General features: G+C 42.2%; 1 protein-coding gene across 2 annotated transcripts in view; it reads right to left on the bottom strand.

Moving 5' to 3' along the window:
• The window catches only part of COL27A1 (collagen type XXVII alpha 1 chain), a 656,744-nt gene that overhangs the window by 300,640 nt on the left and 330,773 nt on the right, over positions 1 to 25,331 (bottom strand). For both annotated transcript variants that reach the window (XM_073600403.1, XM_073600404.1), the window contains exon 28: positions 16,973 to 17,026. In XM_073600403.1, the coding sequence (XP_073456504.1) occupies positions 16,973 to 17,026 (54 nt within the window). The remainder of the gene's footprint in view (positions 1 to 16,972; positions 17,027 to 25,331) is intronic.

The raw sequence follows: 25,331 nt of genomic DNA, 5'->3' as shown, positions 1-25,331 counted from the left end.
ATAAATGTGACTCTGGATATATTAATGTATAACTAAAGGAAAAACTTTTAGTTTTTTTTAGTTTTGGATAATGGAGAGAGATTAGAATGCATATTAGTTTTTATTGCTGTCTGTGCCCCCGTTAAGGAAAATTCACCCTCTCTCTTTGTCTTGTTTGCTGTTAACATAGAAAGTGAAAGTGAAAGTGAAAGTAAAACCCCAAATTTTGGGTTGTCACCAAAAAGTAATAGAGGGGAAATCTTCCAATGGGGACATTAGCTCTGGTGACCTGGGGGTCCCTAAGGAATTCCCCTAATTTGCAGGGATTTGGTGATGGGACAGGAAGTATAGGGAAATCTCCACAATGGGACATAGATAGTGAAAAAAATCTGGCAGGGGTTATAATCCTCCCTTACACTATCCAAAATGAAAAATAAAAGTTTTGCCTATAGTTCTACTTTTAAAGGAAAACTGTGCTCAAAATACATACATTGAGCGCCATTGCCGATCTTTGGAAAATCTACATAGCTGTCGTGCTTATCCAATGGCTTTAAAGAGACCCTGTCACATAAGCATAAAGTCTGAGGAAAATATGTATCTGTAAAGAAGAATAATTCCCTCTGCCCGTTCTGCTAAACTACATTCCATTGCAGGGAAATGTGGCCCAAATGACTGCATAAAAATAGACCCTTCAGGGAGTGTCAATCTCCAGAGTTCCCCACAGCTCTCACTGAGACTTTTCAACCAGAACCACAGCCTCCCTTGCCTGTTGAATAGAATTCTCACAAACAGGCCATAAACACTGCATGAGTCTGTTGCATTAATATGGAGGTTAGTAAGCAGCTGGGGAGGTGTTAGTGGAGTTAGGCGTAGTTGGGACTGGGGTGTGGGATTAGTGATAGTTTAGTAAACGATAGACCTGTCCTTTTAAAGTATGAGAGAACGCATCTTCCAGTGGAACCAATGGAAGCCTCCATAAATCTTATAGGTCAGGTTTTCCTTAAAGCAAGACTACATATACAGTGCCTTGCAAAAGTATTCACTCCCCTTGTATTTTTACCTATTTTTTTTCATTACAGCCTTTTAGTTCAATGTTTTTTTAATCTAAATTATATGTGATGGATCAGAACACAATAGGCTAAGTTGGTGAAGTAAAATTAGAAAAATATATACATAAAACTATTTTTCAGAAAAAAAAAAAAAGATAATTGGCATATTCACCCCCTTTGTTATGAAGCCCATAAAAAGGTCTGGTGCAACCAATTACCTTCAGAAGTCACATAATTAGTGAAATGATGTCCATCTGTGTGCAATCTAAGTATCACATGATCAGTCTTTGCATATACACACCTTTTTGAAAGGCTCCAGAGGCTGCAACACCTAAACAAGAGGCACCACTAACCAAACACTGCCATAAAGACCAAGGAACACTTCAAACATGTAAGGGACAATATTGTTGAGAAGTACAAGTCAGGGTTAGGTTATAAAAAAATATCCAAATCTTTGATGATCCCTAGGAGCACCATCAAATCTATCATAACCAAATGGAAAGAACATAGCACAACAGCAAACCTGCCAAGAGACAGCCACACAGTCACGGACCGGGCAAGGAGGGCATTAATCAGAGAGGCAGCACAGAGACCTAAGGTAACCCTGGAGGAGCTGCAGAGTTCCTCAGCAGAGACTGTAGTATCTGTACATAGGACGACAATAAGCCGTACGCTCCATATCGTTGGGCTTTATGGAAGAGTGGCCAGAAGAAAGCCATTACTTATAGAAAAAACAAAATTGAGTTCTCGAAAAAGGCATGTGGGGGACTCCCAAAATGTATGGAGGAAGGTGCTCTGGTCTGATGAGACTAAAATTTAGCTTTTTGGTCATCAAAGAAAACGCTATGTTTGGCACAAACCCAACAACACATCACATCACCCGAAGAACACCATCCCCACAGTGACACATGGTGGTGGCAGCATCATGCTGTGGTGATGTTTTTCAGCAGTCGGGACTGGGAAACTGGTCAGAGTTGAGGGAAAGATGGATGGTGCTAAATACAGGGATATTCTTGAGCAAAACCTGTACCACTCTGTGTGTGATTTGAGGCTAGGACGGAGGTTCACCTTCCAGCAGGACAATGACCCCAAACACACTGCTAAAGCAACACTTGAGTGGTTTAAGGGGAAACATGTAAATCTGTTGGAATGGCTGAGTCAAAGCCCAGACCTCAATCCAAAAGAAAATCTGTGGTCAGACTTATAGATTGCTGTTCACAAGCGCAAACCATCCAACTTGAAGGAGCTGGAGCAGTTTTGCAAGGAGGAATGGGCAAAAATCCCAGTGGTCAGATGTGGCAAGCTTATAGAGACTTATCCAAAGCGACTTGGAGCTGTGATAGCCGCAAAAGGTGGCTCTACAAAGTATTGACTTTAGGGGGGTGAATAGTTATGCACATTGACCTTTTCTGTTATTTTGCCCTATTTGTGTTTACTTCACAATAAAAAAAAAAAATCTTCAAAGTTGTGGGCATGTTCTGTAAATTAAATAATGCAAATCCTCAAATAATCTGTGTTAATTCCAGGTTGTGAGGCAACAAAACACGAAAAATGCCAAGGGGGGTGAATACTTTTGCAAGGCACTGTAGATAGCTACTAGAGCAGTGGGGGGTCAACTTTCTTGATATGAGGGCCCTCAAATGCAGCCGAACATAAAATTCAGTAAACATTCATTATCAGAGACAGCAGACACACAACAAGATATAGTCAAAAACCATAAGCACAATACAAGAGATGGTCAGAGACTGTGGCTATAATACAGGAGATGGTCAAAGACTGCAAACATGATAGAAGAGATAGTCTAACCTTGTGGACATGTGACAAGAGACTTTTAGAGAATGCTGAACATGCTATAAGAGTTGTTGGACACTGGGGAAATGATTCAGGAGACAGTCCTAAACTGGGGCCATTAAATGAAACTGCTAGAAATCGCTGCTATAAACAGGGCAGTAGGGAGACACGAATCAGTGTCTGCAGGGGCCTTGTGGGTTGCACAAAAAGTGCCAAAGAGCTGCATGTGGCCCCTGGGCCACAAGTTGGGCTCCAAGCACTAGAGGAAGTATTTACAAATTTTTTTTATGGCAATAAACCACAGCAAGTAAAATGTAAAAGTCACATCAAAAATGACTTTGCAATATTACTGCAAATCTCAAAAATCCCCTAATTCAGGGGGAAAAAGAATAAAACAAGTATTAAAAGACACGGGACACCAGACAGGTGAACAGCTTTCACAGACCTGTGATTCACTTCTGAGTCATGGCTACATACAATCTGCATGTACAAACTAACATAAACATTTTCCAGACACTGAGCTGTCAAGTGTATGTCAGCAGTTAGTCACTGAACTTCGCACAATGGCTTCCCAGTTGCTAAGTTATCAAGCCTTGTTCACCGAGACGGAACATTGCAGTGGTGTGGGGAAAAAAAGCTCCCAATTTGGTGTGCAAATAACCGCACCCACACTAGACTCCAAAATAAACCAAGTTTGTGTTATTAATTTTGTCTTTCCATGTGTTACCTGTCAACAAGCCAGTTGCCTTTAGAAAAATATGGCTATTTCAATAAGGATCAGCAAGTTTGAGCAATGAAATGCTTGTGTGTGTCTCGCACAGTGGTTTTTGTGTTTTGGTCTCTCTGGCTGTGGAGGCTTGAACAGAGCACTGTCACCATAGACAGGAGGCATCCAGGACATTGCATGACGGGTTAAATCACTCAGCAAAGTGTGGGAGGACTGGTCGGAAGCTTCTCTTCTTAGCAGGATCAGCGAAGATTTTGTTACAACGTTCAGCTGAAATAGAATGGCTGATTTTTTTTTTTTTTTATTATTATTTCCACTGTAATTTAGGCAGTACTATCCCCTGATTCCTTGCCAGGGAGTAGAATCACTAGAAATAACAGAAGCTACAAGGCTATTTATAGATGTGAAGTTAAAATGACTCATGGAAAGGAACGGAACTATCAAGGTCCAGTTTTTCTTACTAGGCAAAGTTTGTAGAGAGTCTTTTTTGAGGGTGGCAAACTTCTAGACTAAAACTGTTGCTAAAAACACACATGGCATTGTCCAGGGGAAGCCAACCCTAGCGTGGGACAAAGGTGATTATAAACAGAGAAAAATATTTTAAACATATTTTTAAAAATACATGACAGACGTCATAAAATGTTCCATAAATCGACTATGTTGCTAAAAATAAAAAGCTTTCTGCCTTTAGAAGCACTCTCCTGCTGTCCACATGGCTGACGTTTTTAGAATCCAACAGTTCTAGCAGTCTTCCTTTGCACTCAGAGGTTCCTCCTGCTAACTCTTCCATCTCTAGACAATAGTGACACAGGGAGAGGGGATCAAGCACAGGAATCTGACACTCTTGACAGTATCGGTTTCTGAAGAATCTTCATTGGATACTTTCCCCCAAATGCTGCAGAAATTAGCAGACTGGGTAGCAGGGGAGTAAAGCAAAACAGTTATTTGCCCATGTAAAGAACAGGTTCTCTTAAAGTGCATCTAAACCCAAACCTAAAAATGCGATATATTGTAGATTACTAGTACTTGGTGGCTGCATTTGTTTTTTGTTTTATTTTTCTCTCTATTCCTTTATTTTAGCCAAGTAATCCTTCAAATTATACACATCTTGTCCTTGGTACTGCTTTCACTATATCTAGGGAGGGAGTTGGGGTTATCACCCTAGGCTGCTCCATTACATGAAGGAAAGGACCACTGGGAGTTTACAAAAAAAAACTAGGAAGGCAGATATTTTTCAGTGCTGTTCAAAGGAAGTGACAACACTCCATTTGTGGATAATCAAGCTTGAAAAAACAAAACAAAAAAAAATGCAGCCATCACATTTAAGGACTGTAAGCTGCAACATAATTCATTTTGTTCCTGGGTTTAGTTATCCTTTAAATGCCCCCTTCTCAGCAGCACACAGTCTCAGACTTCTTTATCTTCCCCTTCACTCAGTTAAACTACAGCAAATGAGGAAAAGAAGCCCTGTAATCTCTGAGTTACTCTACTTGTTGCCCCAAACAATACATTTTGTATGAGTATGGGTGCTTTTATCTACATAGGTCAGGTTTGCCTACCCTGGTTTTGGACAAATTAGTCAAAAGCATAGATCTGGCATATGAGGCAACCTATAGTATCCCAGGTCCTGTGGTACTAGATATCCCACCATGCTCTTCCAGCTATGAACATTCTTGCCTAATTTGCTCAACGCCTATAAATGCCAGACATTTCCTACAACAGTCATGCAAGACAGACTGACTATGTCTTATAGATTCAGTGTAGCACAGTATTACTCTTTTTTTTTAGATCTTGTGGTGACAGTCTACCATCTGAAGGCAATGAAAGATCTGTAAATCACCACTGATGACACTTCTTGCTGTTCATCAGAGTGGAATATTAGCTGTTTGGGAAGAATATGCAGGGTCAGAGGAGACTCTAGGCACAAAATCTTTGGCAGTCAAAGGAAAACCCATATTCTATTCCCACACCCACCTAACAACTGTCCCCGAGCCACCCCCATCAAATCATTCCCCGCTTCTATTACCTTTTGTACCACCACCCCCTCCCTTTAGAATGTAAGCTCTACGAGCAGGGCCCGCCTGTCCCTTCTGTATTGAACTGTACTGTAAGTGTGTTGCCCCCCCTCTACATTGTAGTGCTGCGTAAACTGTTGGTGCTATATAAATCGTGTATTATAATAATAATAATAATATAATAATAATTCTAGGATCACCTTTCTTGAACAGAACATTTTCTTGTTCCCACAGATCCTTACCCAGCTAAGGGTATTGTAACATTGCATTTATACCGATGATTGGGAAAATGTGTGGTTGACATCCAGTGTCTAGTAAAATCTTGAGTTTATTTTGTGATACTATAGCTAGGATGGTCAGCATAAGCATCTGCATAATAAGAAGCAGTAATTCTGAAAAGTAAACAGAACCCATAACTGTTTTTTAATTCTTCAAATTTGGTGGATGATAACAAGGGGCTCTGGCATCAGAGGTGCTCATTCTTATAATTATTATTATATTATACTTAGTATTATTATAATTAAAATATTTGCCTTTCTTTCATACATGCCTGTAAGGTGGTGCTTAGTGAACAGTTCCCACTTCATGGTCAAAACTACCAGGCAAGCCTCCTCAAACAACAGATCTAAAAGCATGCACTGAGCCATTTGGTATACCAAAGGGACCTATTCACACATAGTTACATAGTTACATAGTAGGTGAGGTTGAAAAAAGGCACATGTCCATCAAGTCCAACCTATGTGTGTGATTATGTGTCAGTATTACCTTACATATTCCTGTATGTGGCGGTCATTCAGGTGATTATCTAATAGTTTCTTGAAGCTATCAATGCTCCCCGCTGAGACCACCGCCTGTGGAAGGGAATTCCACATCCTTACCCCTCTTACAGTAAAGAACCCTCTACGTAGTTTAAGGTTAAACCTCTTCTCTTCTAATTGTAATGAGTGGCCCCGAGTCTTATTAAACTCTCTTCTGCGAAAAAGTTTTATCCCTATTGTGGGGTCACCAGTACAGTATTTGTAAATTGAAATCATATCCCCTCTCAAGCGTCTCTTCTCCAGAGAGAATAAGTTCAACGCTCGCAACCTTTCCTCATAACTAAGATCCTCCAGACCCTTTATTAGCTTTGTTGCTCTTCTTTGTACTCGCTCCATTTCCAGTACATCCTTCCTGAGGACTGGTGCCCAGAACTGGACAGCATACTCCAGGTGCGGCCGGACCAGAGTCTTGTAGAGCGGGAGAATTATCGTTTTATCTCTGGAGTTGATCCCCCTTTTAATACATGCCAATATTCTGTTTGCCTTATTAGCAGCAGCTTGGCATTGCATGCCATTGCTGAGCCTATCATCTACTAGGACCCCCAGGTCCTTTTCCATCCTAGATTCCCCCAGAGGTTCTCCCCCAGTGTATAGATTGCATTCATATTTTTGCCACCCAAATGCATTATTTTACATTTTGCTACATTGAACCTCATTTGCCATGTAGTCGCCCACCCCATTAATTTGTTCAGGTCTTTTTGCAAGGTTTCCACATCCTGCGGAGAAGTTATTGCCCTGCTTAGCTTAGTATCGTCTGCAAATACAGAGATTGAACTGTTTATCCCATCCTCCAGATCATTTATAAACAAATTAAATAGGATTGGTCCCAGCACAGAACCCTGGGGAACCCCACTACCCACCCCTGACCATTCTGAGTACTCCCCATTTATCACCACCCTCTGAACACGCCCTTGTAGCCAGTTTTCAATCCATGTACTCACCCTATGGTCCATGCCAACGGACCTTATTTTGTACAGTAAACGTTTATGGAGAACTGTGTCAAATGCTTTTGCAAAATCCAGATACACCACGTCTACGGGCCTTCCTTTGTCTAGATGGCAACTCACCTCCTCATAGAAGGTTAATAGATTGGTTTGGCAAGAACGATTCTTCATGAATCCATGCTGATTACTGCTAATGATATCGTTCTTATTACTAAAATCTTGTATATAGTCCCTTATCATCCCCTCCAAGATTTTACATACTATTGATGTTAGGCTAACTGGTCTGTAATTCCCAGGGATGTTTTTTGGGCCCTTTTTAAATATTGGTGCTACATTGGCTTTTCTCCAATCAGCTGGTACCATTCCAGTCAATAGACTGTCTGTAAAAATTAGGAACAACGGTCTGGCAATCACCTGACTGAGTTCTCTAAGTACCCTCGGATGCAAGCCATCTGGTCCCGGTGATTTATTAATGTTAAGCTTCTCAAGTCTAATTTTAATTCCGTCCTCTGTTAACCATGGAGGTGCTTCCTGTGTTGTGTCCTGAGGATAAACACTGCAGTTTTGGTTACTGAAGCCCCCCGATTCACTCGTGAAGACTGAGGAGAAGAATAAATTCAATACCTTTGCCATCTCCCCATCCTTTGTAACCAGATGTCCTTCCTCATTCTTTATGGGGCCAATATGGCCAATATGGTCTGTCCTCCCTTTTTTACTGTTTACATACTTAAAGAATTTCTTGGGATTTTTTTTGCTCTCCTCCGCTATGTGTCTTTCATGTTCTATCTTAGCTGTCCTAATTGCATCCCTCAACCTAAGTTGGATGCATTTTGACAATGATCCCACACCACATGAAGTTGGATGCATTTTGACTGCATTCAAACTGCATAGGCCATCCAAAATCCAGGTTATCCTAAGGGCATAGTTCAGACCATTACACTGCAGTACAGTGCAAAAAAAGTACAGCAAGCTGCATTTTTCGGCACTGCAAACGTGCAAAAGTGTGAAGGGTACATAAAAGCCCAAAGCAAGAGCGAAGAAGGAAGTGACCTCAAAGGCCAAATGCAGATGGAAAAACGTGTATCAACTGCATCTGAATGTACATTAACTGGCTTGGATTATTTATGCCTATCCTGGATGTAGCACCAGATGGTTCAGGAATTGTGGCCAGCATGAGTATGTTCTGCTCATCTAGTGGTCATGCCAGCATGTTGCAAACTTTGTTTCATGTGATGGTCCGTAAAGATGCCTGGTTGGCTCTTTTACACTGCCCTATATTGGGCTTTTTTGAACCACAACAGAAATTGGCCTCATACCTATTTATTTCCACCAAGCGGACCATTGAACATGCCTTGAAAACCCCATCTGTTGCCTTCCAGGGTGTGAAACCCGTATGGCCCCCTGATGGTTAATGAGCAGATGTCCAGTATCCTGAAGGATTCGCATTCCAAATTTCTCAAGGTCTGGGAATTTTGGATCAGCTATTCCTTCCCTTCTCTGCCTCTGGCCAGCTATAGTCATTTATAATTGTTGCCTGTGCCTATCCCAAGTTTGTGGTACTCCCCTTTCCCTTCGGTCCTTCCCCTTCCTCTTTCCCTCTCTTTTCTAGTTTTTTCCACTCTTCCTTTTCTTTTTACTTTCTTAGTTTATATATACCTTTGATATATATAAACCCCTTAGGCTGCATTACCACTACAGTGTTTTGAAATGCGGGCAGATCTTCCCGCGATTTGACAGCACTGATGTGGGAATGACAAAACGCAGAACTCGCATTTGAGATGCCATTCATTTGAATGACACCTCAAATGCGAGTTTCGCGTTTTGTCATTCACACATCAGTGCTGTCAAATCATGGGCAGATCTGCCCACGATTCAAAATGTTGTAATGTGAATGCAGCCTTAGAAGACAGCCTTGAAATGCTTGGGATATATAATCGGACTTCTTTGCTGGTCCTCCTTAGTTTTGGACTGAATTCAATTGTATTGTAATTGTACTGTCTACCCTCACGTTGTAAAGCACTGCGTAAACTGTCGGCGCTATATAAATCCTGTATAACAATAATAATTCCTGATTTTTTGACTATTTCTGATGCCTACATATTTTTAGAATGTTTAGCTCGGCCCCTGAGTGGGCTGACCGTGCACTTGTTATATTTTCTCTAACACCTACAATAAACATATTGAAACCGAAAACTGCACATTAAATGCATGCAAATGTGCATGAAAAAAAACACACAGTAGTCGTGCAGTTTCTGGTGGGAATGGGCCCTAAATGTTAGTGTCTGGTGTATTGCAGCAAAACATGTTCTTCTTTATCCAATGCAGTGTGATGGAAGCCTTACGGTACAAGGGCTGCTTCATCCTGGTTCTGCTGCTGGAGCAAAGGGATAAAAGATGGGCAGATGTTTCCCTGGCTGTGGTCCTCTGGAAGACAGCTGTACATCTAAAGCTATCCGTGTGTCCTCATACAGTTATGTATGTGGTTGAGAGTTTGGAAGTGGGGGGGGCTTGTAATCGACTTTAATGGTACCGAATAAAACTAGAGATAACAGTCTCAATATAGGAAAATATTTGTACATTTTATTACAAATGTAATTAAAATACACAGTGTTAAAAAACAAACTATGATAATCAACAGGTATATGCTTCAGTTCATAGTCATACAGGTGTGACAATTTAGACAATGATACCATATGTGCGCTGGTTGGTCGACATGTTTCGCGGACCAAGATACCGTTACCGCTACTGCTCATAAATGTCATAAATAAATAAGAATAAAGGTGAACCTAATGACATTTACATGACTTTGGAAAGCCCCTGCTAACAGGAAGAGTAGCATTGCAAACAGGCAAAGAGCAATGTACAGTGTTTAGTAAACCAATAAATCAATTGTCATCTTTTCCTGGGGATTGCTACGCTTTCCTAATAGTCAATGCACTATACACCACTTGCCTTGTAAACCTGAACGAGGGCCATTAAACTGGAATTAAAAATCTGTAGTATCAGACTGACCAGTTGGCAAGAGTGTCAAAAAATACTAATTTTATTTTAAAAAGTCAGTTATAGATGTGTTTTTTAATTTTTTTTTTATGTTTTTTTTAGGCACCGCTACTCATTAAGAACCATGTGCATTTACCAGCAAGACTTGGAAAAAACTACATTAGATATCAAAATCTGCCATTCAACTGTACAGAGAATGTCTTATTCACATTTAACCCCACTGAGCAATTTCCAGAAAGGAAAGGATAAATGCTTTTGTTGGTTGTAAATCCATCAGAATGCTTTTCCTCGGCCAACTACTGTACCATTTCTTGGCTATGGCTGAGCCAATTTTTCTGGAATGCTTTGATCCACATTTTTAATGAGACTGTGGACGATGGACGTTATCAGAGACAGTGACATTCACCTGGTGCCTAAAGGCCTCTCGGCTGTTTAAAGCAGATTTTATATTTTTCAGAGAAGGGGCCATACATTCACTCTAATATAATACAATGCTGCAGGTCTAAGACTAAAGCTGGCCATTGATATTATACAGTGCTCACATGTTAAAGTGTATGTAAACCCTAACAATTAACTTCTCTCATTTGTCCCTTTTGGTCTGTTAAATATATGCAACCTCCTGTGCACTCTGTCTGTGCTGCACTGAAAGTTCCTACAGGGTTATTAACTCTGCCTAAATTCACTTCTGTGAACTACAGAACATTTCTTGCCTATGTCCCGGAGATGAGCACATGGGGAGGAGTTGTGACGTTCAAATCAGGTGCAAGCTGACCACATAACTCTTCTATAGACACAGTGAGTGTTGTTACCCTAATGCCCTGTACACACAATCGGACAACAAAAATCCATGGATTTTTTCTGATGGATGTTGGCTCAAACTTGGCTTGCATACACACGGTCACACAAATTATGTCGGAAATTCCGAACGTCAAGAAGACGGTGTTGTACAACACGTACAACGAGCCGAGAAAAAAGAAGTTTAATAGCCAGTGCGGCTCTTCTGCTTGATTCCGAGCATGCGTGGAACTTTGTGTGTCGGAATTGTGTACACACGATCGGAATTTACGACAACGGATTTTGTTGTCGGAAAATTTGAAATCCAGATCTAAAATTTTGTGTGACGGAAATTCCGATGGAAAATGTCCAATGGAGCCTACACACAGTCGGAATTTCCAACAAGCTCCCATCGAACATTTTCCGTCGGAAAATCCGACCGTGTATATGGGGCATTACACAGGAAGTGTGACAATAAGAAAAAAAAAGTAAAAAAAAAAAATGCAGCCAACACATCTAAAGACTGGTAAGCTGAATTTTGTTCTTGGGTTTAAGATGCACTCTAAAGTCCAATTCTAGCCAAAAGTTTTACCTACTTTGGGATAAAATGGAGGAAGGTTAGAAACTCTGTTGAGTCATCATTGCTGCACTGACACAAACAGCAATGTAAAGGATTTAATTCCTTAAGACTCTACTGAAAGAATTGTTCTTATTGTTGTCTGGGTCCCCATTAAAGAGATAACTGACACGCCTCGAATAGAAAGGACACATGATAGGAAATCTCCTGAAAAAGGACACAGCATTAAAAACACCACAGAATTTATAACCCTTCCACACTTCAAAAAAAATGAAAGTTACAGCAAGAGTTGGACTTTAATGAGTAGATTCTTGAAAGAAAATGCATAGTCCAAGTGCTTTGATCTCAGCTCCTCCTAGAACTGCAAACAGAGAAAATGTAACCCAAATAACAAAATTAGCTAGGAGATTTGGTAACCATAAATGGATGGAAGAGTCTTGGATGTTGGCCAGTGACCTGTTGACCACCAACACTGACACATACTGTAAATAACATGATGGTAACAAAAAATTCCTTTCCCTCAGCACATTTCAGTGATTAATATTAGTTCAAAAACAAATATTGTAACTAGACGATAAAAGTACAAACATTAATAGTTAGTCTAGTCCATTAATGGTTCATTCAGTTACATCTTCTAATTTAAACACTGAACATGAGTTGTACTAAACATTAAGCATTGTACATATTGAACGTCTTTTCATGTCTATGCAAAGGTACTTAGAATTTTGTTAGTCACAGGGATTTTTTTGGAAAGAAAAAAAAAAAAAAAGAGAGTATAAAAGATAGAATTCTTATTTAGCCTGTAATATGCACCACCTGGAAGACTGACCAGCATGACGTAAAGGGGACAAGACATCTCGAAGCCCATAGGCACAGGCTCCAACAGTCTCCATTAAAAAACCTTTTAAAACACAATCTTCTCTTCATGTGGTTGCATGCTTAAGATTTTTTGAACAGAACCTTAAACAAAACTAGCTCTTATTTGCTTTACATTGATCTTTATTGGCCAAACCTTTCTCTGGCTCTTGTAATGCGCCTGTAAAACTCTGAGTCACTTAATCTCCTGAGGTCTTCCTGGGCTACAGCCAGAAGAACAATTTAAAGAGGAACCAAAGCTTAAAAATAAAATAAAATAAAAAAAACATTTTTCAGCCTTAGTTCGACTTAAATGACCTAGGTCAGCCCAACTCTGTTAATGATCACATAAACTAAAAAATGTCCATTGCATATAATGCAGTGCATCCATGATGTTAGGCTTACAGAATTTGGTGCAACCAGGAAAAGGGTTCTTTTGAACCCTTTTTTTAGCTTTGCATAGTGTGTGAAAGGGTTAGAACTCATGTCAAGTTTTGATTGCTACTTTTGTTACCTTCAGGGAGATTTCACTTAACTTCCTGTCCCAGAGACAATAAGTGCCGGTTCACATGGGGGCGACTTATCAGGCGAACTAGTCACCTGACAAGTCGCCTCCCGTTCTGCACAATGGAACCGTTCTAATCGGAGCGACGCAAGTCGCTCAGACTTAGAAAAAGGTTCCTGTACTTCTTTTGGGGCGACTTGAGGCGACTTGCATAGGCTTCTATATAGATGTCGTTTTGCAAGTCGTGCCGCCCCTAGTGTGAACCGAGCCTAAAAGTGAGAGGTAATTTCACTAAAATGAGGGACACACATTTCTGACAGCTGTCACTTAAACAGGTGTCCCCATTAAAGACATCCCATCTACAACTGTGCTGTTGACAACCACAACATTTTAAGTTCCCCCTTATTTTCTGTCTTGCAAAATGGTCACTTGGGCATAGAAAGGATATATCTAGGGATGCACCGAAATTTCGGCGGCCAAAACATATTGTCTGAAAATGGTGTTTTCAGCATATTGCTGAAAGAAAAAAATTGCTGATAAGACACCGATAATTGTGCACGCTCAGTAGCGGTGGCCGCGCCGCCGGGTGCTGCCCATTGCAGGGTGTCATCCTGGGGGGCTCATGGTCCTGTCCTCCCCTCCCTCTTCTTCTTGCAGAGCAACAATCTCCCTGTGTCAGGGAGCTAAATTGTCTGGGCGGCTGCAGTAACAATGTGCCACCTCCTGTGATAGACGACACACTGATCCAATGACGGGACATTGAATCAGTGTGACGTGATCACAGGAGGCGGGACATTGTTACTGTGGCCCAGGCAATTCAAATGCAGCTCCGTGACACAGCGGGAGACTGCCGCTCTGATCTTGGCACAGACAGACTGCATCCATAGGCACTGGTGAGGCTGCATCTTATGGGCACAGGCAGGCTGCATCCACAGGCACTGGCAAGGCTGCAAGGTTTAGAGATTGTGGACATGATACAAGAGATGGTTATAGATTGTGGACATGATGTAAGAGATGGTTAGAAACTGTGAACATGATACAAGAGATGGTTAGAGATTGTGGACATGATACAAGAGATGATTAGAGACTGAGGACATGATACAAGAGATGGTTAGAGACTGTGAACATGATACAAGAGATGGTTAGAGACTGAGGACAAACAACGATCAATCGTAAGATCCTGCTGTAATGCTGGTCCCCCCTTATCTCTCTATATCTCGCTCTACCTTTTCTTTTTCAAAGTGTCATCCTTGCTAGAGGCTGACACCCTTTTTCTTTTCTTCCTACTTGTAATCTCTAAGAGCCAACTAGGCTCAATTAGATTATCTACATAAAATATCTTTGATGTATCATTTGTGGCTGATTGTTATAACGCAGTCTTAAGAAATGTTTCTTATATTGAGATACCTGCCACAGAAAATTTCAATGGTGAAATCAGATATGTTTCATGTTGCATATGTACAGTCAGGTCCATAAATATTGGGACATGGACACAATTCTCATCTTTTTTGGCTCTATACACCACACAATGTATTTGAAATGAAACTAACAACATGTACTTTAACTGCAGACTTTCAGCTTTAATTTGAGGGTATTTACATCCAAATCAGGTGAACGGTGTAGGAATTACAACAGTTTGTATATGTGCCTCACACTGCTCAGCTGTTCCATGGCCAGGTGTGTGTTATTCCCTCATTATCCCATTTACAAGGAGCAGATAAAAGGTTCAGAGTTCATTTTAAGTGTGCTATTTGCATTTGGAATCTGTTGCTGTCAACTCTCAATATGAGAGCCAAAGAGCTGTCACTATCAGTGAAGCAAGCCATCATTAGGCTGAAAAAACAAAACAAACCCATCAGAGAGATAGCAAAAACATTAGGTGTGGCCAAATCAACTGTTTGGAACATCCTTAAAAAGAAAGAATGCTCCGGTGAGCTCAGCAACACCAAAAGACCTGGAAGACCACGGAAAACAACTGTGGTGGATGACCGAAGAATTCTTTCCCTGGTGAAGAAAACACCCTTCACAACAGTTGGCCAGATCAAGAACACTCTCCAGGAGGTAGGTGGATGTGGGTCAAAGTCAACAATCAAGAGAAGACTTCACCAGAGTGAATACAGAGGGTTCACCACAAGATGTAAACCATTGGTGAGCCTCAAATACAGGAAGGCCAGATTAGAGTTTGCCAAACAACATCTAAAAAAGCCTTCACAGTTCTGGAACAACATCCTATGGACAGAAGAGACCAAGATCAACTTGTACCAGAGTGATGGGAAGAGAAGAGTATAAAGAAGGAAAGGAACTGCTCATGATCCAAAGCATACCACCTCATAAGTGAAGCATGGTGGTGGTAGTGTCATGGCGTGGGCATGTATGGCTGCCAATGGAACTGGTGGGGACTGTCACTTGCCAGACGTGGACTGTCACTTGCCAGACGTGGACTGTCACTTGCCAGATGTGGATTGTCACTTTCCAAATGTGGATTGTCACTTTCCAAATGTAGATTGTCACTTGCCAAGTGACGGTGGAACATGCGGCGATGCGGGTCGAGCAGTGAGAGATTTCATCTCTCGTCTGCCGCACCTCAGTGTAGTGTTCATGCCAGTTGTGAGGAATGGACGGTGGTGGGGCGGGTGGTGAGAGATGACATCATCTCTCTGCTCTCATACAACACCTCAGACAGTGTTGTGTTCACGGCCGGCTGTGTGGGCGGAACAGCTGTGATGCAGGGCGGGCCGCAAGAGGTGATGTCATCTCTCTGCTCGCCCGCTCCTGCCGGACCTCTGAAAGTGCAGCCTTCACGGCCCGGCTGCAAACAGGCTACAGCCCGGGGGTTGGAGAAACTCTTCCTGGTCGTTCTTTGATTCCCAGCATGCGTGTTTGTACTTTCGACTTTTGAAAATCAGACGCTGAGTTCACATCCGACAAAAATTTTATAGCCTGCACATCCAGCTTTTGTCTGACGAAAAAGTCAAATCGGCTGTCGAAAGCACTGTACTAACAATCCGAAAATCCGCAGACAGCTCGTCTTACGAATTTTCCTTTCTGATTTTCGTATCGTGTGTATGAGGCCTTAAAGTGGATCTTCATCCTCAAAACAAACTTCCTTCCTCTAAATTCTGCTACACAAACATTGCTCTTTTTTTAATTTACATTTTTCTAATGAAAAGATTTCGTCCCTGCCCCCATACACGCCTAGGCGAATGATGTATACTATGCCACTCCCGGTAAGTGGGAGTTAAAAAAAAAAAAAAAAATGGGGGAGGGTGAAGATCTGCTTTAACTTTTCAACATAATAAGAAAGACACCCCTGCCAATGCAGATACTGAGGTCAACAAATAAAACAGAGAGTTGTAGTTATCTCACATAGCAACTAATAAGATTTTGTAATCGACCAGTCAATGGAAACTGACAGCTAATTGGTTGCTGCCCCTTTTACAGCGACGTTGCCCTACTTTTTGCATATAATGTCTGTTTTAAAAAAAAACTGTAACTTTTTTAACTGCTATGAAGACATTAGCTGAAAAATTTCCCATCCACCCCCACTTTCCTATTAACTGTATGGTCTGTTATGTGCCAAACCATCCAAACATATATTGGTATTTTCTGCAGATTTAAGTTTATTTCTCAGTTTTTGAGATCACAAGTTTTACCCAAAGTAGCTAAAGAGTGAGAAAATTAGTGAGTCATGGAACGTGGGGGTGGTGGTGGTAAAGGACTGTCATGTTTGTGGTCTGCTCTGTTTCTACTCTGCCATAAAATCATTACCAAGCAACAAACTTTCCCAAGAACCAAAATTTTGATTTATGAATAAAAACTATATTTTTTTTCTGGAACACCACAACACATGCCAGGTACGCTATTAAAAGTTCATTAGAAACATAGGTGTGATAGCAAAGAAGATTATCAAAAATAATTGGCGCTTGGGATTTACTTACCCTTCGGCCTTTTGGACCCCGTACCCCCGGAGAGCCGCGAGACCCAGGCGAACCCTGCAACAAGAAAATGCACCACTCATGTGTAATCCAAACAAAACATGTAGCTTAATCATAAACAGTTTCTGTTGTTTAAAGAAATCACACTACCCCGTAATAAATATGTACTTTTCGAAATTACTGCTAACATTTTTTATACTCTGTCATCTGTTTTGAACATCTGCTGGTGTACAGCTTCTCAGAGCTTTAAAGCTTTAAAATGGCTGCAAACCTCTGAAATGAAAAATGAACAGAGAATACCACTCTATAGTGTATATCTGCCTCAATCCAAAGCACCTAGTGTGATTTCTGTCTGCTCTGCTTTATGCATGACTCACTTCTGAAGGTAACGCCAACACCAGAGCATCTCAGGAGATGGCCTGCCACTCCTCCAGCGCACAGACGGTGATTGACAGCATCTGCTGTGTATGTTTCTCTATAAGACTATGTAAAAGGGGTGTATTCATTCCCTCCACTAAGGTCTCAGAATACACCCAGCTCTCTTCACTATGCTGTGCAGTGTGTGACAGATCCCCACCCCCTGCCCTCTGGAGCTGAGAAAAAGCCTTTGATCTGCACATTTTAGAAGGCTGTAGAGAAGAGAGCGCTGCAGATAAACAGGTGCAGCTTATGTAGGAGGCTTTGTTTAATCTCTGTGTATCATGTGGGGCTAGTCACTTCAGTGGGTAAATGTAAGTACATGCGATGTTAGTACAGTGATCTTCCCTGCTGTGCTATTGTGTTCTGACACTCCGACCAGCAGACCTTTTTCGGTCATGCCACATCGACAAAAGCCGGACGAACTTCTGACAGACCGGCTGCAGTACACACGGCCGAATGTAGACATGGGATGAATGAAAGAGTCTTTTATCAGTGTAAATGTTGGCAATTAAGCGAATAAGGGGTATAACACTTATGCCCTGTACACAGTCGGATTTTCCGACTGAAAAAGTGCGATCGGATTGTTCTGGGAAATTCCGATCATGTGTGGGCTCCATCGGACTTTTTTCGCCGGAATTTCCGACACACAAAGTTTGAGAACAGGATATAAAATTTTCCGACAACAGAATCCGATCGTGTGTACACAAATCCAACTCACAATGTGCCACGCATGCTCAGAATAAAATTAAGAGACGAAAGCTATTGGCTACTGCCCCATTTATAGTCCCGACGTACGCGTTTTACGTCACCGCGTTCAGGACGATCGGATTTTCCCACAACTTTGAGCGACCATGTGTATGCAAGACAAGTTTGAGCCAACATCCGTCAGAAAAAATCCATGGATTTTGTTGTCGGAATGTCCGATCAATGTCCGATCGTGTGTACAGGGCATAACAGACATGGTGTTTTAGAGTCATCACAGTAAAATCCAACTGAGGGTTTACACATTTTGGTAAATGAATACAGTTCTTGGCATAATGCATACATTATTTGTGTTTTATTGACCATTCATGAAACCCCAAAGGCATTTGTTGACACAGCATATTTTATACAAGTCTTACTCCCCGTTTAAGGTACATAACTGGAAACATAGCCAACATGGAGATAACGTAACAAGAGCTGTAATAATACAGAGTAAGGGATCAGTACAACTTCAGCTAGCCATGGGCTCCATAAATTAACCACTTGACCACCAGAAGGCTGTTTGTGCTATTCAGCACTGCACTACTTTAACTGGCAATTCGGTGGTGTTTGATCACCCCTGTGTTTTCTAATATGTAAGATTTTATTATTTAAAGTGGTTGTAAACCCTTTACAACCACTTTAACCTACAGGTAAGCCTAGATTAAGGCTTACCTGTAGGTGCTTGAAATATCTCCCAGATCTGCACGGTCTAGGAGATATTTGCAAATTGCTGTAGGGCGATTTCTTCTGCGCATGCGCCAGAGTTAGAAAGGGCACGCTGTGCTGTTTCTAGCTCGGGTCATGCCGTTAAAGGCGGCTTCCGCGTGCATGCGCAGGAGTGACGTCACGCGACATCATGCGACTCCGGCCAGTCACAGAGCCGGAGTTCGCTGCCCCGGAAGGAATAGGGGTGAAGAATGGACGCTCGCTACTAGCGAGGAAGACGGGGACATCGCAGGCTTACCTTTACAGGGAAACAAAGAGGAAGTAACACCCATCAGGGTTTACTTCCTCTTTAATGGGAAAATACAGAAATACCGACAATTTTGAAAAAAATACCCCAATATTTTCTAGTTTCGGTTATACTACATATCAAATAATAAAAAAATAAAAAAATCACATTTCTTCATAAATTTAGACCATAATGTATTCTGCTATATGTCTTTGGTAAAAATAAAATCCCAATAAGTGTATAATAATTAGTTTGTGTGACAGTTAAAGTGTCCACAAACTATGGTGTATATACTGGAATTTATGCAGCTACAGACACTATACTGGTAATGGCGGTGATCAGAGATCTATAGTGGGACTGATAGTGTAGTGGGCAATCAGACACTGGCTGGGAGGGACACTAACTGACTGACACTGATGTCGCTAGTGACTCTAATACAGTGATCAGATATAATACTGTACACTGTAGAAATTATTATTATACAGGATTTATATGGCGCCAACAGTTTGCGCAGCGCTTTACAACATGGGGCAGACAGTGCACTTGCAATACAAATCAATACAGGAGGAAACAGAGGGCTCTGCTCGTTAGAGCTTACAATCTGGAAGGGAGGGTCAAGTGGAACAAAAGGTAATAACTGTGGAGGATGAGCTGATGGAGAAAATAGGATTTTTATAACAGCTTACTTGTAAAATCCTTTTCTTTGAGGTACATCATGGGACACAGAGCCATTAGTTACTATGTGGGTTATAGGCCACCTTCAGGCACGCCCTAAGACAAAAAGTGCACTCCCTATATAACCCTTCCCACTACTGGAAGTACGTTAGTTTTGTAGCAAAGCAATACACGTGTATACCAAGAAGAGAGAGGCCTCTGTGTCCCGTGATGTACTTCAAAGAAAAGTATTTTACAGGTAAGCTGTTATAAAAATCCTATTTTCTTATCGCACATCACGAGACACAGAGCCATAGTAGTTACTATGTGGGATGTCCCATAGCAATGCCAACTGAAGGGAGGGAGACACAACAAAAGTAGGGCACCAAGAGACTAGAGGACTTATACTGCAGCCAGCAGTACACTACGCCCAAAGGCGATATCCTCATGACCTCTTATATCTACTTGATAGAATCTGGTAAATGTATGGACTGAAGACCAAGTTGCAGCCTTGCAGATCTGAGCCATGGAGGCTTGGTGATGCACTGCCCAAGAAGCACTAACAGCCCTGGTGGAGTGTGCTTTAATATGAAAAGGAGGAATTTTCCCCTTTAAACCATAAGCTTGAACAATCACTTGACGAATCCATTTAGCAATAGTAGATTTCGATGCTGCCTGTCCTCTTTTAGGACTGTCTGGCAATACAAACAAAACATCTGTTTTACGAATCTGAGCAGTCATTTTCAAATAGACCTTGACCGCTCTCACCACATCAAGAGAATGTAGTGACTTTTTATCCACAGAATGAGGTTCTGGAAAAAATGAGGACAGAACAATATCCTGGTTTAAATGAAAAGCTGACACTACCTTCGGTAGGAAATTAGGATGAGGCCGTAATACAACCTTATCCTAATGAATAATCAAATATGGCTCTTTACAAGAAAGAGCAGCCAACTCTGATACTCTTCTTGCAGAAGATATGGCAACCAAGAAAATTATTTTCCTCGTCAAGAGAACCAAGGGAATATCTCAAATTGGCTCAAAAGGCTGTTTTTGTAAAGCCGACAGGACTAGATTTAAGTCCCAAGGGTTCAGGGGTGATTTAACTGGGGGATTAATCTGCGTTACCCCCTGAATAAAGTTATGAACCAGCGAGTGTGAAGCAAGTGATCCTTGAAACAATACCTATAAGGCTGACACCTGGCCCTTGATAGTACTCAAGGCCAGCTTCATTTCTAATCCCATCAGTAGGAATTCAAAGATCCTACCTATGACATACTTTCTGGGGTGCCAGCCCCTGGATTCACACCAGGAGACATATGCCTTCCAGACTAGCTTCCTAGCATTAACCAAAGTAGAAACTACTGAAGCTGGCAGCCCATGGTCTTTTAGAATGTGGGTCTCAATCGCAAAATGTCATGGTTATGCAGTAATCTTTCTCTGTCAGCTTACCTTCTCCTCATCTGTTCAGACTTATAGGGCGTACACACGGTCGGACTTTGTTCGGACATTCCAACAACAAAATCCTAGCATTTTTTCGGACGGATGTTGGCTCAAACTTGTCTTGCATACACACGATCACACAAAGTTGTCGGAAAATCCGATCATTCTGAACGCGGTGACGTAAAACACGTACGTCGGGACTATAAACGGGGCAGTGGCCAATAGCTTTCATCTCTTTATTTATTCTGAGCAGGCGTGGCACTTTGTGCGTCGGATTTGTGTACACACGATCGGAATTTCCGACAACGGATTTTGTTGTCGGAAAATTTTATCTCCTGCTCTCCAACTTTGTGTGTCGGAAAATCCGATGGAAAATGTCCGATGGAGCCCACACACGGTCGGAATTTCCGACAACACGCTCCGATCGGACATTTTCCATCGGAAAATCCGACCGTGTGTACGGGGCATAAGAGGCCTGCCACTCACACCTGGCTGGTTTTATAACCTCTCCTCTAAGCATGGCCCCACCCAGGCCCTATCAGGGAACCCTATATTAACCTGTGCACTGCAAGCCAGCAGTGCTGATCAACCATTGTGCGTTAGCTTTCGTGTGTACTTGCTGTGTTTCCTACATCTGATTCCAGTTACCGACTTTGGCCTGTTCTCGACTATTTCTGTCTGCTCGTGACCCTGACCTTTGGCGTGTCCCCAACTATCCCTGTTTGCCTGTGACCCTGAACCTTGGCGTGAACTCTGTTGTCCTTGTCTGCTTGTGGCCCCGACCTTGGCTTATTCCCTTACTATCCCTATCCTCCTGTTGCCTACTGTGGGTGTGAGCTGGGGGACCCTTGGGGTCACGACCTGGAGCCAGTTGCAGCCCAGTCAATCCTCACCACTAGAGGCTCTGGTGAACACCTGCTGGCTCTTAGAATCCGCGCCCCAGGGAATCTTACGCCAACAATTGTTGGCGACTTTAGTAGTCCGCCTGCCAATTCTCTATCCCTGGAATGAATAAAGGAATGTTGTTTTCTGCCCAAGAAAGAATATGATTCACCTCTTTCTGGGCCACACGACTCCTCCTGCCCCCTTGGTGATTGATATAGGCCATCGCTGTGGCATTGTCGGATTGGATTCTGACAAGACAATTCCAATTCCATAGTCTGGACGTCCAGGCCTCCAGGGGCCAGGCGCACTGCCCGAATCTCTAGAATATTGATGGGCAAGGTCATCTCTGATTTGGACCATTTCCCTTGGACAGATGCTTCTTCCAAGACTGCTCCCCAGCCCAGAAGGCTGGCATCTGTTACCACCTTCCAGGTAACCAGTAGAAAGGATTTTTCTTTTTGAAGATTCTTGGATATCAACCAATAATTGAGGCTCTGACGCACATTGGGGGATAAACGTATTGAGAAGTCCAGAGCTTGGACCTTCTTGTTCCAAGTTGACAGTCTTGCATGAAACTGTGCATAAGGAACGGCCTAGAAAGAAGCCACCATATTTCCCCAAAATTTCATGCAAAGTCGAATAGAAGGATTCTTCTTTGTCTTGACCAACTGAATCAGTTCCTTTATGGAACTGATCCTTTCCTGGGGCAAGAACACCCTCTTATGAGCTGTATCTATGATCAGCCCCAAGTACAGCAATCTCCTTGATGGTTTTAAGGAGGATTCTCTAGGTTGAGAATCCAACCTAGCTATTCCAGGTAGCTGACTGCGGTGCCCAAAGTTTGGTTTAGGTGGGCTACCGACCGATCTATCAAGAGTAGATCATCTAAGTAGGCTAGTATTGTTATACCGTGAGCCCTTAGCCTGGCTAAAGGAGGAGCCAGGACCTTTGTAAATACTCAAGGTGCAGTAGCTAGACCGAAAGGCAGAGCTACAAACTGGAAATGAAGATTTTCTACCTCGAAACGCAGACATTTCTGGTGAGCCGGGAAAATCTGTGATGGAGATGGAGATAAGCATCCTTTATGTTGATTGACGCCAGAAGTTCTCCCCCTTGTAGGATGGAGACTACTGATTGGATTGTCTCCATGCAAAAAAAAAAAACGGCTTAGATCTTTGAGATCTAAAATGGGTCTGACATCCCCGCTTGGTTTTGGAACCGTGAACAGGTTTGAATTAAACCCCAAACTTTGCTCTTCCAGTGGGACCACCGATATTACTCTTTAAGACAAGAGATGATCCAAGGCTAGAAAGAGAGACTTCTTTTTCACTGGATCTCTGGGAACGTTTGATCTGAGAAAACGAGGAGGTGGGAACTCTCGGAACTCTAGATTGTATCCTAGAGAAATTGAGGAAGCCACCCATCTGTCTTGACATTGTTCCTGCCAGATCTTTGAAAACTGTTGAAGCCTTCCCCCCACTTGAGCAAGCGGGGCGCACCTTCATAAGGAGGCTTTAGTATTCTGTTTTGTGGGTTTCTTCCCCCGGGTCATTTTATGGCCCTGGGACTGACCCTGAGGTTTACCTCTTGAACCTGGCAGAGGCCGTAGACACGTGGAGGCTGATGCCCCAGACACCGGAGAAGAAGCACGTTTAAAAGAAAAATGCTTAAACTTCTTTTTAACCGGTAAAAGGGAACTTTTCCCATTAGAAATTCTTTGGATATATTTATCCAGATCGTCTCCAAATAATTGTTCACCATGAAAAGGGAAACTGGCCAAGCTTTTTGCATGGCACTTCGGCTGACCAATTTTTCAACCAAAGGATTCTACGCACATGTACTAGCCCTAGCATGAGCCGTGAGGTCTGAAGAATAGAATCTTTCATAGCGTCTACTGTGAAACACAACACTTCTGATACTCCTGGGCCTGCTGATCAGGAATAACTTTGAGTACCTCTATAAACTGGTCCTTTAAGGACTGAGATACTCCAATCGCTGCCAGTGCAGGTTGAACGACTGAACCTGCCAGCGCAATATAGTTTTTAAAAAGGAACGCCAACTTTTTATCCGTTGGATCTTTTAGCATATGAACATTGTCTGCTGGACAAGTTAGATTTTTATTTACAGATGATATAGCAGCATCAATTGCTGGAATTCCCCATTTCTTGTAAAACTCTTCCTCCATAGGATAAAGTATTGAAAACTTTTTCGGAGGAAAAACCTGTTTATCTGGGTGCTCCCACCCAGAATACATTAGTTTCCTTAGCCATGAATGGATAGGAAAAGAATGAACAGATTGGGGAGGCTTTAGTGAACCCAAACCAGAAGTGAGCTCATCGACCGACTGCATTATTGGCAGTAAAAATGTTGAGTGCACCAATTCAGTGAGAGAATGTACCAACAATCTTTCCTGCGAACCTGACACTTCTGTATCAGGTTCCTCGGAAGAGGAGACTTCAGCCTCTTCCTGGTCCTTTAAAAGGAATTCATCATCTCTTGCTCCTTGTTCCTCAGCAAGATGGTCCTGAGCAATGGACAGGGACCTGCTGCACTTAGTCCCACTTTGGGATGCAATTAAAGCATGAATTTTTTGCTCAAAGCTTAAAATGGTTGAAAAAACCTCCTTAGTGATATACACAGGGGCTGCAGTGTTAAGAGCAGCTGCAACACCTGCCCCTTCTGATGGCTCACTCTGACTAGCCATATTACTCTCAGGGGAGGATGTCATCTTTTTTGTGATGGTTCTAGGCTTCCTTTTAGTAGTCCTTTTAGAGCCTCTTTTTAAAGGTGTTTTTCATCCCCCTTCTGACCATAGCCCGATGCACAAAGCAGAGGTACTACCAGAAGGAATGCATCTACTGCTTGAGCAATAGTCCAGGTTTGTCGCTGCTATTATTGCTCAGCCTGATGCAGTAGTAAATGTGTCAAAAGGAATGCCTGTGCCTCCAAACCTCTTACATGCCACCTTTGCTCTTGTGTCTCTGCTACAGCATGCAACAGCACAAATGGTGCCTTTTAAAACATACCTCCCCGAGCTGCACGTTGGAGGATGCCAACGCTGTGCTAAGCCCCGCCCCCCATCGCCTATGGCCCTTCCCCTCTTTTTTTAAAAAAGAGCTCCTGATCCTATAGGTTCCACAGGGAGAAAGGAGGAATGGCGAGGGGGGTCTGGAAGCTTTTTTTTTGTTTTTGTTTTTTTTTTAAACTTGTGGCGCTCTTTCCCCGAGCAGAGGGGAAGAAAAAACGGCATAGGGGGGCGTCTGG

Source organism: Aquarana catesbeiana, linkage group LG09 (genome assembly GCF_042186555.1).
Source record: "Aquarana catesbeiana isolate 2022-GZ linkage group LG09, ASM4218655v1, whole genome shotgun sequence".
Taxonomy (NCBI): Eukaryota; Metazoa; Chordata; class Amphibia; order Anura; family Ranidae; genus Aquarana; species Aquarana catesbeiana.
The sequence above is the reverse complement of the archived record's forward strand: the minus strand, read 5'-3'. Positions and strand labels throughout refer to the sequence as shown.